Source organism: Ailuropoda melanoleuca, chromosome 5 (genome assembly GCF_002007445.2).
Source record: "Ailuropoda melanoleuca isolate Jingjing chromosome 5, ASM200744v2, whole genome shotgun sequence".
In the NCBI taxonomy this organism is placed as follows: Eukaryota; Metazoa; Chordata; class Mammalia; order Carnivora; family Ursidae; genus Ailuropoda; species Ailuropoda melanoleuca.
Genome location: NC_048222.1, coordinates 69,639,478 through 69,656,997, shown reverse-complemented (window position 1 = coordinate 69,656,997; position 17,520 = coordinate 69,639,478). Strand labels below are relative to the sequence as shown.

At 42.6% G+C, this 17,520-nt stretch overlaps 1 protein-coding gene across 6 annotated transcripts in view; it reads left to right on the top strand.

The window, feature by feature from the left end:
- FMN1 (formin 1) overlaps positions 1-17,520 on the top strand; it is a 412,618-nt gene that overhangs the window by 282,501 nt on the left and 112,597 nt on the right. For all 6 annotated transcript variants that reach the window (XM_034661208.1, XM_034661207.1, XM_034661209.1 and 3 more), the window contains one exon: positions 3,621-3,741. In XM_034661208.1, the coding sequence (XP_034517099.1) occupies positions 3,621-3,741 (121 nt within the window). The remainder of the gene's footprint in view (positions 1-3,620; positions 3,742-17,520) is intronic.

The following is a 17,520-nucleotide window of genomic DNA, read 5'->3' as shown; positions in this document are numbered from 1 at the left end:
ATAATAAATTAAAAGCCCTTTTGGGAAAAAAGCTCCCAATAGCAACATATATATTTGCAACATAATAGGTAACATGCTTTTCAGAATCCACATGGAAAGAACAACTGGTCTCCTTTCATTAAAAAAAAAAAGTTGCACAAGACACTGCAGGTAATTTACCAAAACAACAACAACAAATAGGAGACACGAATTGCCAACTGTGTATATAGAGCTAGCGATATAAATGGATCAAACCTTTCTCAGGACTTTCACGAGCGGCTGACTTATTCTCTGTTTAAGATCTCTAGGCATGATGGGCCCATATCTTGACTGCCCTTGACTCACCAAATTGTATTCTGTAAAGGATACCTTCCCAAAAATTCACATGCAGGTGTCATGTGCTTGTCAAGCTGTCTCCCCAGGGTGCTGCGCCTACTTTTAGGGGACACCTTTTCCTTATTCATGCAAATGTGCAGTATGGGCTAGCAAGACTTTGACCTTTCTAGATCAGAAGCCCTAGAAATACATATAATCTTTCTAGGAAACTTTATCCTAAGGTAATAGATAAGGACGTGTATCACTATTTTACTTAAAATCATTTGTAATAACAAAGTATAACAAAATTTTTGGTAGATGTCCAAAGGTACAGACTAAGGTCAAATAAATCATGCTGGAGTTCTAAAACGGAATAATACACTGCCATGGAAAGTGTATAGGAGAAAATTTAGTGGCATTGGAAAATACTCTTGATCTGCTTTATATTACAAACATGTTTAAAATAACATATAGTTTCAAATATATAAATATAAATATACATAGACACACAGAAAAACCTGGAATATCAGATATATATAAAAATGTTTGATTATCTCTGGGTGGTAGGATTGAAGAGATTTTTACTTCTTTCAATTAGACATCATGAGCCTGAGTCACTCTTGTAAAAGGGTAAAAAAGATAGAAAGTAGCACAATCTTACACTAAGGCTCTTCTTCTATGAAGTCTTTGTTTACTTCCTCATCCTTTACTCCTTTGAAGCCTGGGAGCACTGGGTTGAATCTCTGTCATGATACATCTTATTCGGCCTTGCATGTAGATATCAGTGAGCAATTACTCCTTAGCTCGGCATTGCTCCTTGAGGTCCAGAACTCATCGCTGTCTGTTTTTTAGTGTCTGTAATTTAGGCGTCTGACAAATACTAGGTTGAATCTACTGTAAGTATCTACAAGAGTGCAATGAGTGGCATCCATAGATAACTAGGTGCAAAGAGGTGAGAGCTTTTTTCTGATAGAGTGGGGTAAGCTTCAGGTGTATGTAGATACCTGAAGTTCTGACACCAAGTACCAGTGTGACAGAGGAATTATCCCGAGGAATCTCGAGAGGTCACAGTTCTAATCTAGGGTTAGCATAAGCAGATGTACCTTGTAGTGCCTGTCTCAACCAAGTCCGATGCATTGTGTTGGAGGGCTGAGATTTGCCAATGAAATGTGACTCTTGAAGAAAGCTGAATCCAGTAGAATCGACTTCACCGAGGAAAATCTCACAAGAAGGGTAGTTTCAAACCTGGGCTGGCCCAGTTTGGGAAAGATCAGAAGTCAGCGCTTGTGTGGTGCTCTCCCGGTTTTCACTGTGCAAAAATTCATTTCACTCAGCAAAAGTATAGAATTATGTGATTTATTAGGCTATCCCCTCCCCGTAGGAGCATAAGTGATGATTTTTGTGGTTAGTGGTGATGAGCAATTAGCTGAAGAAAGGTGACTCCCGCTCCAAACCTCCTTCCACACATGCTGGTTTTTGGTCCAAGTCTAAGTCTGTGAAGTTTACAGAAATCCGTCTAGAGCCATGTCTTTTGAACTCTAATTGAGCAGCTCTCTCAAGAGCTGCTACCAGGCTCGTTGGCCCAGCAGCACTTTCTCATTTTCTAGCTTAAAAAAAAAAAGAAAATCAAAGCCAGTACTGAATCTGATAAAGTTTTGGAAAAGAGTAGGAGATAATATACATGAGTTCTTCCAATGTAGATTGCCGTGGAGTTCTGTGGTAAGCATCTTAGAAGTTGTTCCATCTGGGCTCTCAGACTACAGTACTGCCTCCACTGTTTTGAAAGTAGTAAAATAATTACAGGGAGGTGGGGAAAGTACACTGATCATGTAAAAGGTTTCAATAAAATCAGGAAAAACACCTTTCCTTAGCCTCTCAAGTAAAGCTAAAGATCTTAAAGGAAAGGGACAGGTCCAGAGCATTCCTGGAACCGCAAGAAAGTAGGACAGTAAGGCAGATGTCTCCTGCTAAAGGTACACACTTTTCAGAACTTTTATGGGCTCCCCGCAAGGGTGCCGAACAAAGTTCGATATGCCAGATGTTGCATGCTATACCAAGAATAAGACACACTTCCTGCCTTCACAGTGTTTGTAGTCTAGTGGAAGAAACATATAAGCTAATACGGCAATTTTGAAATGAATGTTGGTAGGCGCTGTGATAATGATACCCACCAGGGGCTCTTGGAAACACCCATGTACTGGGGGGTTAGGGGCAATCTTTGAGGAAGTGCTATCTGTCTCGAGACTTGAAGAATGATGTGAACAAGGAAGCGTGAAGAGTTCGTGTAGAAGAGTTGGAAGGGGATGGTTTTACAGACAAAAGTCCAGACGTAGGAGACTGGGCCTGTTCTTTTCCTTTTTGAACGTTTAGGGGAGGGAGGTGTAGAGATAGGAGAAGATGGAAGAAGGCTGAGGGTGTAGACAGAGGCCAGATCATAAAGTGCCTTATAAAGCAGCCTCAGAGTTTGGAATGAGTCCTAATGGCAGTAGGAAAGATGGAATGTGAAGGAAAGCTGGCAAAGTAGCCTGTGTGGAGAGAGGAAGAACTGAAGACTGCCTGAGATATGCAAGATACAGACCTTATGTTAAACAACTCAGGGAGAAAGCAGGCTGGACTGGAAAAGATATTTGAGGCCCAGCTTATCTTTCAATGTGCCCAAAGCTTGTGTCCCTCAAGTGATTTCCCAGCTTAGATCCTCTACTAGGCATAGTGGGGAAGCTTGTCCAAAACTATGGCCAACCATGCCCTCAGCAAGTGTCTACTAAGAGAAGCCAAACAACATTTGGAAAATCCTTACAAATACGTGAAGAATTTGCTATCACACAGACACCCCCTGGAGCTTTCAGCTGCAGCAGCAGGTAGGTAACAGCGTAAGGGAGGGTGATTCTTCCAGTGCGGTGCTGTCTGGTCCAGAACCTTCCGATTCACACCCATTGGCACACCCCAAAGATGAGTTAGCTAATTGCTCCCATGTGCAACTCAAATAGGGACTTGAAATTTAAGTACTTTCATGTGTCCCTCCTGTGCCTTTTTCCGTGGGAGTAGGGTGTCCAAGATCGGGCCATACCTGACAATTTTCTCTTTGGTTCATGAGGCAAAATAGAAGGAAACCTGTGCCAGAGCCAGAGCCAACCTCAGTGGCAGTAATACCAAAGTGATATTATAGAAGACACAAAAGCATTTCTGAGTAACCAGTCCAAATTTAGGAACAGCAGAGGAGCGTTTCTCTGATTCTTATTTGCACATCCAGTAAAAGATGCTTTGGAATTTCAATTGAAAGTGACAATTGGGAAATATAATGTACTTTTGTTAACCGTGTCTTTTAGGAAGCAGGAACAGAAAAGAGTATTTTCCCTCTGCCTGAACCACAAGATTTCTTTCTGGCTTCCCAAGTCAAGTTTGAAGACCTCATAAAAGATTTGAGAAAACTGAAGAGACAACTGGAAGGTAATAGGAACTGTTCTGTTATTATGATAATAGTTAAGCTTTTTTTTTTTTTTTTAATGATTGAAAGAGATTTATGTCTGGTTCATGGAATGGAATTGGTGCAGAGCTCAGTTATAGGACATTGCAGCTCTCATGAAACTTTCCATCTCTTATGTTCTATCTGGAGGCACTGTATTTGCGTCTCCCTTTCTTTTATTAGTGTTAATTTGTACTTTTTATATCTACATCTTTTACACCTACATTTTCCAACATATAACACGTCATCGTAATAATAATAGCAGCAACCCTCTATTGAATACTTACTGTTGTCTCATATAATTATTACAACAACCCTGTTAAGCAGGAACTAGACTGACTCCATTTTGCAGATGAGGTAAACGAGGTTTAGAGAAATTAGGTTCACACAGCCCGTGAGAGGCGCATTTACTGGGGCTCTCGTCAGGCCTATCTGATCAGAACCCATGCAGTTTCTAAGCTAGTTGACTCTGCTGCCTTACACATATCGCACACGTGCACACACATACTCCCACGCACACACACGCCCCTATATATTTGGTTTATGTATACGAGTCTAATAAAGATGGCAGGACCCATCGTAAACGTTCTATTTTAGTTTAATTTACATTTTTAATTATTCACAACAAAATGCTGAAAGCCCTCTTTGGCTTTTTTTAAAAGGTGAAACTATGTCTCTGTTGAGCAGGAATTTTCCTTTGGCATTGCTCGAGTCTAGTGTTTTCGCTGTGGAGACATCTCCTTATCCAAGTATATAAATACTCGCGATGGAGCTTGTATAACTCCAATTGCAGAGCTCCGTGGAGGATTTAGGGAGCGTGTTAATGTGGAAATGGAGCACAGAGTGCCAAAAGGAGAGCTTGAGGAAATGAAGAGCTTGAACCAGGAATATTTTTACACTAAGACATAAAATAAACATTTTAAAAATGTTTATTGTGAAAGAGTGCTCAGAAACCCAAGTCTTAAACGGAGAACAGCCTGGAAAGGGAAGTGAAGTCGGACAGATCTCCTGGTGGCAGGGAGATTTAGTTTTACTCTGGGCATAAAACTTGCTTAAATAAGGAGAGCGGTTACAAGCGAATATTTCTACCTTGTAAATTATTTTTAAAGGAACATGTGGATTTTTTTTTCTCCCTCCCGTTGTTGTGGTTAAGAGTGTGCATTCAACCAAGTGGATGCTCCATTTAGGGATATGATCTATGAAACCATGGTTATTCTTTTCCCGCTCCTAAAACACCGACAGTTTTATCCTAGTCTAAGACTAGGGGCTTGATTCTTACTGTAATAAAACCATGTGAGCCATCCGTGGCAGTCTTTTCTGTCACTCTCCAATGGCAGAATTAGCGCCAGTCCAGTCCTCTGTCTGGCTACAGTGTTCGCCAGGGCCGAGAAGAGCCATGCTGGTTCACGCTGCAGCCGTCCCTGAATACACAACCCCTTTGGCCTCTGGGCCTTTTGCCCTCCCATGTAGTTTTTTGAGCAGAGACCTGATGTACATGTGATCTTCCCTCTTCTCCTGCCTTCATTCCAGGGGCTGCCTCTCTCAGGCATCCTGTCTGGGCCACCTCCCTTTGATGTCTGCAAGTGGTTGGTGATTCATAACCAAGGGATGACAAGAGTGAATTGGGAGGACAGTAGAGAGGCAGGTGTTCCCCCAAAGTTCCCCACTTCGGTGCACCTTATTTTCTGCAGGGGGATCCCAGGTGCCATTCCATTTCCCTCAGTACTCCACTGACCCTTGTCCTTAGTCAGTTTTAAGGAACTGCAAGAACTTCTGAAGCTGGAGGACCTACCTTAAAATGAGGGAAAACCAAACATTGCCGCAATTGTTTTTCTTCTTTGGACTGGACTTCACCGAAAGATATGCGGTACCACAAGGCGAGGGGGAGAGGTGGGACTCTGCCCCCCACATTGGGTATTTAAACAAAAATGCCCTGCTAATCTTTAGAGATACCAGTGTTTTTAACACATGAAAGGTACCTAGTAAATATTTAAAGAAAATACAGACCGTTGGTTCTCTAATGAATTTCTTTTTCTCCTAAATGCCATCTGGCAAGATGGCCAGAGTCGTGGCGGTCCGTTTCATCTCCCTTCCCATTCAGGTTCCACGTCCTTTTCCATAAGGCCTTGGTGTGAGCCTAGATTGAATGTTTAATTGAAGAGGACATAATTTTCACACATACAGCAAAGATTTGATGAGGCTTTGAGGTTTATTGTAGCCATTAAAATGTCGTGGCTGCTGGCAAAACCCCAGAAAATGTCTAAAGCTAAACCAGATGTGATTAGCAAATTTCAAGACGTCTCAGGCCCCTTTCTCCAGGCAGGCACAGCCCTTGAGAAGAAAACTGGTTTGAACCACACCTTAGCAATAAGATGTGAATTAAGCGAGAGTTGTTGGTTGTGCAGGCGTCACTGATACAGACAGACGTTGCCGGTAAGCATCTTTCACAGAAACAAGAACTTTGCAGAGCACTTCTATGTAGGCAGACAGAACAGGTAGCTGATGATAATAGATCAGCTACACTTTATTGTGCGATTATTATCTGTCAGGCGTTGTACATAATCCTCTCTTTTCATCTTAACGATGACACTCCAAGGCAGATATTATCAGTCTCTCACAGGAGGAGGAAACTGAAGTTCGTGGTGCTCTCATAACTTGCCAAGTTCCAGGTGATGACCTAGCCACACTTTGAAGCTAGATAGGACTCTGAGGTATGCACTTGTGATGCCTCCTGCCTGTGACCCAGAGGTCTCCATATCTGATCGTAGGTCAAAACCGAAAGTTAGGTGTTCAAGGCATAAAGCCTCATGAAGGTACCAGGAACAGAAAGAGGGTTCCTGAGTGCACACATATGCCCCCCACACACACACACGCACACTTAGAGCCACATGTGTAGACCCTCAGATCAGAGGGAGACAGGAAAGAATTTACTTTGGGCTGGGGATAGGGAAGGGACGACATATGGGAGAGATGGATCATAAAAGTGAATCGACAGGTGCACACACAAAAGTGAACAAAGTTATTCTGTAGGCTTAGGAACTCGGGCTTTGGTGTCCGATGATGTCCTTTTTACTGGTTTGGTAGAAGCAAGGTCTCGTCAGATAACAAAACCATAAAGAGGGTTCATTCTCTTACCTGTCAAGTGGGACAATTACAGTGCCTGTGTCAGAGGAGGTAATGAATGCATAGTCTGTTAGCAAAGAAAACTTCAGCAAAGCTGATTAGGGGTGGTACCTATTCCTGGAAAATGCACACCTTGTCAAATCAGACCCATATCGCTGAGAGGCCTGCTGGATGAGTTTGTGGAGAATCTGATTCCCGGAGCACTTGTGCTCTCTTTCCTACCTCGTGGAGACAGAACCAAATTCCTGGTGCTTGGGAACATGTTCTGTATTTTGTTTACTGTTCTATTTCTCTTAATGAGATAATAATATTAACTCCCCTGATACCATGATAAGTAATAGTTAGGAAAATAGGAAGAGTTTCTCTCTTTCTTATTCTTTGACCTTGTTTGCTGGCAGAGCTCTCAAGGTATTTTTTACCGACCCATATGTGGTAGGCAAAACAATGGCTCCCAAGAATGTCCAGACCCTAATCCCTGAAATACATTACCTTACGTGGCAAAATGGAACTTTGCCGATGTAGAGATGGGGAGATTATCTTGGACTACCCAAGTGGGTCTAATCTAATCACATGGATCTTTAAAATGAATCTTTAAAAACTGGGAATTTTCCTTGTCTGTGGCCAGCGGGAGATAGTACAGTAGAACGATCAGAGAGATGCAGTGTTACGGGCTTTGCAGACGGAGGAAGTGGGCAATGGACCAAGGAACGTGGGAAGCCTCTAAAACTGGAAAGGGCAAGGAGCAGATTCTTCCCTGGAGCCCCCGGCAGGGAATGCAGCCCTGTCAACACACCTAGATTTCAGCCCAGAAGACCCGTGTTAGACTTCTCACACACAGAACTATGAGGTAATACATTTGTGTTGTTTGAAGCCACTTAAGTCTGTGATGATTTGTTAGAGTAGCAATAAGAACAAATGTACTGTGCAGTGTGTCCTTCTTGATTGTGCCAGTTAAACCAGTCACACGCACACCCCATTGCTGAGGCCAGAAGATGCACCATTTCTCAAGTAGGGGCACTCACCAGTATGGCATGAAATGCAAGTTGGTGCTCTCTGACAAAGAGTCCCGAGCCAAATAAACATAGAGCTGCTCCCTACTAAAACCATGCCCTAGAAATTCACGGTGCACCTGAGCTTGTTTAAAGGCTCTGGGAAGTCCTGAGGTGAAAAAACAAAAACAGTTAAACCCTGTTCAAAGCATTTCTCAACTTACAACCTAAAACATTGGTTTTTCTTTAGTATTCTTTCACCGAGTACTTAGTAATGTGTTGCAGAACATGCAGTCTGTGAGATATAGTTTAAGAAGGGGTGTTGATATTTCTATCCCATTTTGAATATAAAGAACACCATTGTTGGTTCAACGGTTACCACAGGGTAACATAGGAGGAGCTGCGATGCACAATTATGACCTATGCCCTTTAATATTGCTCTCAGTTATCCCAGCTACACTGCCCCCCCCCCGGATTTGTTCTCCATGGAAACAAATAGAATGGGCCAAATCCTCTCTGATGCCTTGATGCCTGGAAGCCAAAATGAATAACCTTAGTGTCATTCAGAATTACTCTGGCATCGCCTACCCCAAATCCGTATTGATTTGATATGATCCTGTGGTAGTATTTTATTATGAAAAGTTCATTGTGGCTTTGAAAGGAGGAAAGCTGAATTAATTTTTGGTTGCTGGAAAATGAGACAGGAACTCTTCAGATAGCTGTAGAGAAGTCAGCATGTTCTGAAAAGTTGAAGAACAAAATTAAATCACTCTGACCTGCTAACAGTAGTAGCTCAGTAGCCCTTGTCATTAAAAGTAAGCCATTTCATCAACTAGCTATATACTTAGTCTTGCCTTGAAAATGATGCATGAGTAGCCCTGTTATCCCATAGATAAATCGGGAAAATGTAATCGGTAGTTAGCCCTCAGTGTAAGATATTCAAACTTCTTTGAGAATGTTGGCTGAAATGTGTGTGTGTGTGTGTGTGTGTGTGTGTGTGTGTGTGTGTGTGTGTGTTAAGATAATTCTCATGATGTCCTTTTCTCTAAATATTTAAGAATATGTATTTGAATGTGTCTTTTCTTTTGAACCATTTAGAAATATTTGGGAATACAGCAGTTTAGGAAAGGCAAGAGCCTCTGTTGACTTTTTGATATCTGTTATCACTCTATAAATGTTTATCCTATAAATATTTATCCTAAAACGTTAACTGTTTTTAAGCTTTCTCTAAATGATATGCTGTGTAAAATGCACCGTCCAGGCCTTCAGTAACTGTTAAAAATCTTCATTCTAAGTTTGAATAGTAGTAATATTTCCAAACTAACTTTACATTCCAAACTGTCACACCTTTACGCATTTTCAATCCCGATGTCCTTATTCTGATGGAGCTCAGAGCCATCATGATGAACCTCTGTTTTGTACAACACTAGGACCTGAACCTTCTACCTCAAAATATAGAGTACAGGAGAAAATTAATTCATACACACATGAAAGTAACAGTTCAAGAAAGAGAGGGGCTTTTTGTTGTAGGGTTTTGTTGTTGTTCGTAAATTTCCCAAACTAGGGTCAATATGTCTTCCAGACATAGAAGGCAGATCGAATTCAATTCATTTAGCTCCAGTCCCTCTTACAGGCCCACCTCAAAATTAATACTCATATTATTTAGAAGCATACAGTCAGTACCAGTATGATCAGCTAGAAGAAGAGGAATTAGGGAAGGAACCACACACCTCTACGCATAAAAGCAGACAACGAGGACGTTTTTACCTGGCAGTTTCTCATGGCCCTGGGCAGAGACTGATACAGAGGCAATCGTTTAGCTATTTGGATATGTACGTGACATTTTTACAATTAAAACTAGATTTAAAACGTAAGTTATAGTCAACTCTCAGTTATAGGTAGGTAGATTAGTAAGGTTAAGGATTAGCCATAGTTTTTCTTTCAAAGTTAATATATTATTGCTAACAATCAGTGAGTCAGCTATACTATTTACATGCTAGAAAACGTTTCCTGTTTGAAACTACGTGGTAAGCAATAGACTACCTATTGTTTCTCCTGCAAGATGGAAACAATTCTCTTCTTTGCCATTTAGCTCATTTAATATAATGAACAAATCAGCTGTTTGGGCAAATGCATTGATGAGCTAATATCTGTGAGGTGCTGGACGGTGAGGTGTGTGAGACAGCATTTGAGGCTCTGAGCACTGATGGCATAAGGAAAGGAAGCTGCCTGCAGGAGAGCTGGCATCCCCAGTAATGAAGTGAGAGGTGGCAGGAGAGAAGGCAGGAGGGCTAATCAGCAGAACTGCCCTTCTTCTTGCCCTTGACCGAGGTTTTTTATTTTTCACATTTGGATTTGGGGTGGTGTGGGGGTGTCCATTCCTCTTCTTAATACTGTAGTTAATCAAGACGTGACTGTGAAAAGTAAGGAGAAATGCTAATAACTGGCCAATCTATTGATGGACAGTGCAGTGGGCATTATTGGGGGCACTGGGAAGGATCCTGTCCTGACTTCACCATCCAGTTCTTCAGTGCAAGTTTCAGTCGCCACCATCCCCTCTGACTCCATCTTTCTCACAAGCATGTTGGTTCCTCCTCAGTCAGGAATCTACGTATCTGTCCACTGCTTGGATGAAAGTAGGGCCTTTGGCACACACTCAGTCAGTTAGTACTACCGAGCCCAAATCAGAATTTAAGGAAAGTAATTGCCTACTGAGCTCATCTCAGGAAGCAAAGAAGATGATTTAAAGAAGGTCTGTAATGACTATTCCTTTGAATTTGCAATAGACAGAGTCAGGGGACGGGGCTATAATGGCTACAGTTCTTCCCCCAGTGCAGGCGGTATGGGGGTATCCTTGGAGTTGCCAGATATTTTAAAGAAAATGCAATAGGCCCAGTTAAACTGAATTTCAGATAAACAAGATTTTTTTTTTCCTTTTTAGCAGGAGTATGTCTCAAATATTGCACAGGATACACTTAGACAAAAAAAAAAAAAAAGATTCCTTGTTTATCTCAAATTTAACTTGGTGTCCTGTCTTTTATCTGGTATGTCTATAGAGAGTTTAAAAGCAGTAAGAAAGGCAACTAAAAGTTGGTTCCCTTTTTATTACTGTTATGCACTGGCAATTCTTTTTTTTTTTTTAAGATTTTATTTATTTGACAGACAGCGAGAGAGGGAACAAGCGAGAGAGGGAACACAAGCAGGGGGAGTGGGAGAGGGAGAAGCAGGGAGCCCGATGCGGGGCTCGATCCCAGGACCCTGGGATCATGACCTGAGCCAAATGCAGACGCTTAACAGCTGAGCCACCCAAGTGCCCCTGCACTGGCAATTCTAAACAATCTCAGGGATAAAATTTTCCCTTCAAGGATAGACAGTGGACCTAGGCACAGTTTGTTCCAAGGTACAGGGCATATCCATTTCCACCATCACTAATGACTATGGTTGCTTTTTAATGAGCTTACTAAATACGTGCAAATTTGCTCACATCATTTCTGTTTCTTAAAACTACTTCCAGGTAAGTACTATCTGCATTTTGACTGTAAGGAAGTTGAAGCAACTTTGCTACTATTATGAAGCTGAGATCAGAAGCAGGTTTATACTCTTTGCACTGCCCCATGCTTTATTCTTCAACTGTTCATAGGCCCGCCCCTCAGGCACTAACAATAAGATCTCGAATGAGAGAGCTTGAAGAGTAAGCCCCACTTATTTTTCTAGTTCATTTTCTAAAGGGATTACATGTAATAATTGGATTGGCTTTAGGCTTTTTTTGGTCTCTACCCATAACACTCAACTAATCTACCTGTGGCAATCTCTATCCTCCTACCACCTCTGTATCAGTTTCTTTTGGTCTCTCTGACACATTCTCTCTGTCTCTGTCTCAGTCTCTCTCTGAACATTGCCTGGACTATGTTCTATTCCTTTATGACTCCGAAGGTAAGCACACTACTCTGATGTGGGTAGCCAGATAAATAGCAGAAGTTTACATGGCCACGCAAGACAACCCACATGGTTTTGATTCTTCGTTTGTGGAAATTACATGTAATGCTGTTCTAGCATAGATGAGAAATTAAGGGAACCTTCCAAGACCTGTCAAGTCACAGAGCAGAGCAGACGGTTGCTTCTATGCTCTGCACCAGCCCTGACTGCAAGATAAATGATTCTACCGAATAGCTTTCTCTTCACAAGAGTATAAGTGTTCTTTAAGAGAAAAAGAAAAGAAAAGAAAAACTAGATTTCACCATGAGAATGAATGTTCTTTTTTGTTTTTGCTTTTGTTTTTTTTAGAGAGGGAAGGGAGAGAGGGGAGGAGTGGAAGGGAGGGGGCAGAGGAAGAGGGAGAAAGAGAATCGTAAGCAGGTTCCACACACAGCGCAGAGCTCGACGTGGGGCTCCATCTCACAACCCTGAGATCATGACCTGAGCTGAAATCAAGAGTCGGACACCCAGCTGACTGAGCCATCCAGGCGCCCATGAATGTTTTCTTTACTCATTGAACGTGGTCCATAAGCAGTATGGCTCTGGTGAGGGGATAAAAAAGACTTTGAAAAACTTTTGGAGGACTTCTGAGAAAGATGTCCAGTTGAACGTTCATTTGAATTGAACACTCAGGTAGGATGTCAGTTCCTCCTGAAAATTATTTTAAAGATAGTAAAGAGAATTCTTTGAAAGCATAAAGTCAAGAGCACAGAATGGAAGAGAAATAACCACAAAATTTCAAGAGCTAAAGAAATAGATGAACAAGTAAATGAATCCACCAAACAACAAAGTGGAATTCTAATCCAGGAGTGGAGAAAGGTGCTAAGCAATCTGGTTTTTACCACACGATTCATACATACCACAAATTTGTATGTAAATTCATACATGTACATACATAAACATTCATATATAGTCATACATAAGTAAATCAATGAAATCGTTCAAGAAAATTTCTCAAAATGGTGGACACAAGTTTCTAATTTTAAAAAACCCAAAGAGGGGCACCTGGGTGGCTCAATTGGTTAAGTGGCTGCCTTTGGCTCAGGTCATGATCTTGGGGTCCTGGCATCGACCCCCATTTTGGGCTCCCTGCTCAGTGGGGAGTCTGTTTCTCTCTGCCTCTCTTCCCCCACCCTGCCCCATTCATGCCACTCTCTCTCAAATAAAATCTCTAAAAAAGTAAAAAATAAATAGAAGGCCCAAAGAGATTCCAGCACAATGGAATAAAATAGATCCATACCATTGTTAGAACATTTCAGAATACTCAGGACAAGAAGAAAAGCTTCTACGCTTCTAGAAGGAGATGGGGTAGAGGATTGAGATGTGGAAGCAAATCACCCAGAATCAGGAAGCAGCATCGCTTCAGACTTTTCAACAGCAGCGCTAGAAGCTAGAAATGGACCAGAATGCTGAAGGAAAATTATTCCCAACCCAGAATTTGATATTCACCGAATTATCAATCAAATATGAAGGCAAATGAAAAGTGTTTTCAAACATGTAATTTATCAAAAAACTTCTCTCCCGGGGCGCCTGGGTGGCACAGCGGTTACGCGTCTGCCTTCGGCTCAGGGCGTGATCCCAGCGTTATGGGATCGAGCCCCACATCAGGTTGCTCCACTATGAGCCTGCTTCTTCCTCTCCCACTCCCCCTGCTTGTGTTCCCTCTCTCGCTGGCTGTCTCTCTCTCTGTCGAATAAAAAAATAAAATCTTTAAACAAAACACTTCTCTCCCATGCAGCCATCCTCTGGATGCTACTAGAGAATGTGCTTTATCATGAAATAGGAAGACAAAGGTGACAGGAAATTACAGATCCAACGGAGAAGGGAGGTGAAGAGATGCTCCAGGATAGGCAGCCTAGGATGATAGCCAGGCACAGAAAGCAAACAGTCTAGATTGGATTAGGTCAAAAGAACCCCGGAGAAGATCCTTGAGGGATATGAAATTCATGTGTCTGATGTATCCTGAATGTTTTGACAAGAATTACACGACTAGCGACATGTTTGCAGTTCATTTAGTGATAAGCACATAGAAAACAGGAAATCAGAAAAAAAATATTACGAGGGCGAGAGTTAGGGAGTTTAAGGAGGATGTTTAGGAAAGGCAAGTTAGAATTTACGAATCGGCTGGGACCGGGAGCTGCCGTTTGCAGTCGCACTGGTGTTCGCGCAGGGTGCTAGTGTGGTCAAACCGTGGTATGCTGTACTGGGAGGGGGCTCGTGTGGTGGGTGTGGGGGAAGGACGGGAACTATATCATCCATACTACAGAAAGAAACAAAAATCCAAGCGTGCCAATAGGAGCTCGTTAGAGACGTGCAATTAAGTGCTGACGTAATCAGGTCAAATTGGCACAAGTGGCCGCCTCTGCGAAGGAAGAATGGGGTGAAATTTGTGGGTGGAAATGGGGAACTGCTTTGCCTGGAGCACATAGGACACATGTGTTCTTTTAACTCTGCTCAGGTGTAACTTTGTTAAATATAACACACAACACCACCCCCCAAAGCATTGGTGAGTTCTCAGTGGCAGAAGCTGGTGTGTGGAAAGTAGTCCCAGCTTGGGATTCAGCTGATGCAGTTTCAACATTTTGTTCTGCGTCTTACGGACCATGGGATAAGCCATTGCAGCTCTGACAGGTCACTTAACCTCTGTGAGCCTCAGCTGAAACACTGCAGCTGGTCACCCCAGCCTGGCCCCGCTCCGGGATGCTCCGGGATGCTCCGGGATGCTCCGGGATACTGGAAGGGTCAGAGGAGCAGATGTCTGAGGAAGTACTTGGGGAAGTGTGGGAGGTTTTCTTTAAACTCATTCAGAAGCCGTGCAATTCGCAGTTTGCTCAATGCGTCTTGGTGTGCCCAAGTAGGGGTCGGGGGGGGGGGGGAATTAGCCATTAGGACTGCGTGGCTAATTTATCACCTTTAAGGAAGCACCAGAAGACATGACTTGAATGATTATTGACCATGCCTAATTTATTAGCTCTTTCCTCCTTCGCGGCCCATTTGTCCGAGGCAGTGGTGTGCGAAGCCTGAACTCTGGAAGGGGGCTGGATACATTAGCCAGAGTCCTGACCGTGTTGCCATGGTGTTAAAAATATTTAGTTTTGCAAGCAAAGTTTTAGAAATAATAAAAGAAAAACTTTGATATGATTTATTTTTGTAAAGTGATTTCAACAAAACAGACACGAGGGACTGGGATAAGTACTTCAGGAAGGCAGTGGGTGTAAAATGTTGATCAGCGTGGTGACTTTTGATGCAAAGCATTCAATTAAGTGCGGCGTGGTGGGTAAAGGTCACCCATTTCCCGAACGGGGTGCCTTCAAAGACAAGGCGTACAGAAAGGAGAGAGGATGCGGAAACTGAAACCTGATTCATTCGTTTAATTAATGGAAAAGAAGTTTGCGTTTTCCTTTGAAGCCATGGTTGTGACATCTCTAGGTGGGAAGGATGAGTTATGTCCCGCCCAGGGTCCTCCTCTCAGCTCTCCCTCTGCTTCTACCCTTTTATTTATAAATCAGCACAGTTGATAGAATTTATTTTGTTTCTCTTTCTCTGACAAGAAACGTAAAACACTGAAATAAAAGCTACTGGCACGGAACAGTCTGAGTCACAAGCCCTGAGTTCAGATCCTTGCTCCACAAGCCGTGTGATCCTTGGCTTGTCGTCGTCCCTCCCATCCCCCCCATCCCTCCAAACCTCCGTGTCCTCATGTAGAAAGGCAGGTGTCACTGTCTGCCTTGCTGATTGTTTGAGAGGAGGGGCCAGGGTCATATGAAGGAGATCCCTTCACAGAATATCAGCAAAATGTGGGGTGCCTGGGTGGCTCAGTCCAATAAGCATCTGCCTTCAGCTCAGGTCATGATCTCAGGGTCCTGGGATTGAGTCCCGCCTCAGGCTCCCTGATGAGCGGGGAGTCTGTTTGTCCCTCTCCCTCCACCCCCATCTGACCCCCTCAGCCCCCCCGCTGATGCTCTTGCTCTCTCTCTCACAAATAAATAAAATCTTTTTTAAATGTATAATACTTTTCCTGATTCCCTTTATGCCCTCATTTCTGATATCTAGTCCAAGAGCAAATCTTGTTGATTCTTTCAAGACGGGCCTTGCGTCCGTTCAGTGCTCTCCGTATTCATGGAACATTTCTAGCCCAAACCAGCACCGTCTCTCACTGGAGCCCCTGCTTCCACGCTAGCCCCCCTTTAATCCAGCCTCTGCTCATTAGACAAGTCAGGCCACTTTGTTTCATATTCAAAGATCTGGGAATAAAATCCAACCTCAAAACCCGTCACTGTGCCTTCCAAGTTCCTCCATGGTTTGACCACTTCTACCTTTGCCGTCTCCTCTCCTGCCACTACACCCCACTCTCACAGGCCTGTGTGTTCCAACCCAATATGCTTGTTTCTGCTTTAGGACCTTTGCTGTAGCTCTTCCCTCTGCCCAGAATGCCCTTATTTTAGATGTCCCCATGCCTTGGGCCTTCCTGCTCCCCCAGTCTATAGCAGCCACTGTGAATAGTGACTCGGCATTAGGACTCCCCATTTTGATAGTGCTGTTATTTTCTGTTTATTTGTAAATGTTTCCCCCCTCCCTCTACCCCTGCTCCATGAAGGCAGAGCTCTAATGACGTTTTTAGTGTTTATACCTACTGTGTCTGTCCGTACCTGCCACAGAGTTGAGTGGATGATTGAGCAAATTGATAAAAGGTAGAAGAGACTCAACTTCTTGCAATTAGTGCAAAATTAGATCATTTCCTGATGGGCAAAGATATCAAAATGAGCATAAATAGGTAGCAGCATTAGGGAGATGTATTGTTAAACTGTACGAAGGGGGAACTCATGGCTGTGAGAGGTAGCGGGTGCCTTCCCCATTTCTGATTGGAAGACTGTGTTACCGTAGGTGGGTAGGGTAGGTGCCATTGGGAAGGGGTTTGTGCTAGATGATTTTGAAAGTGAATTTCCACTCTGAGTTTCTAAGACTGCTATTTCAGTGCCTTCTACAGTTCTCCTTATTCAGTAGGGGTTACTGGTTTCTCCCCTAGACTTTGTTAATTGAACAGCTAAGATTCTCTGGAATTCTGGCCATTGACAGGATATAGGATATAAAAATCAACTGTAAAATTATATCAGGTTTGGATCTCAGGTATTCTCTTTCTAAATGGCTCTCAAGGATCTGCTCTTGAATTACACCATGCCTCAAAAATCCCGGCATTGATACCACCTGGAAGTAATCATTATCCAGTGTGGTCGGTTCATGAAAAAAGTTTGATACTTGAATCCTTTAATCTTTAATTTAAAACAAGTTAAATATAGCATCATTCCCACACCTTTTTAAGAATGAACTTTTATTTTTAGTTTGGAATAACGTTAGGTTTACAAAAAAGTTGCAAAGATAGTGCAGAGAGTGCTCATAGAGCCTTTATCCAGTTTCCCCAGTGTCACTGTTATGATAACATCTTACATTGTTGTGATGCATTCATCAAAACTAAGAAACTGGCACTGATACATTTCAATTAACTAAATTCTAGTATCTCTTTGGATTTCATGAGTTTTTCCACTAATGTTCTCTTTCTGTTCCAGGACCCAATCCCAAGTACCACATTGCACAGAGTTGCCATTCTCCCTCGTCTCCACTATCCTCTCAGCTATAGTTAACACCAATATTTTCACTGCTTCTACTTAAATTTGCAGA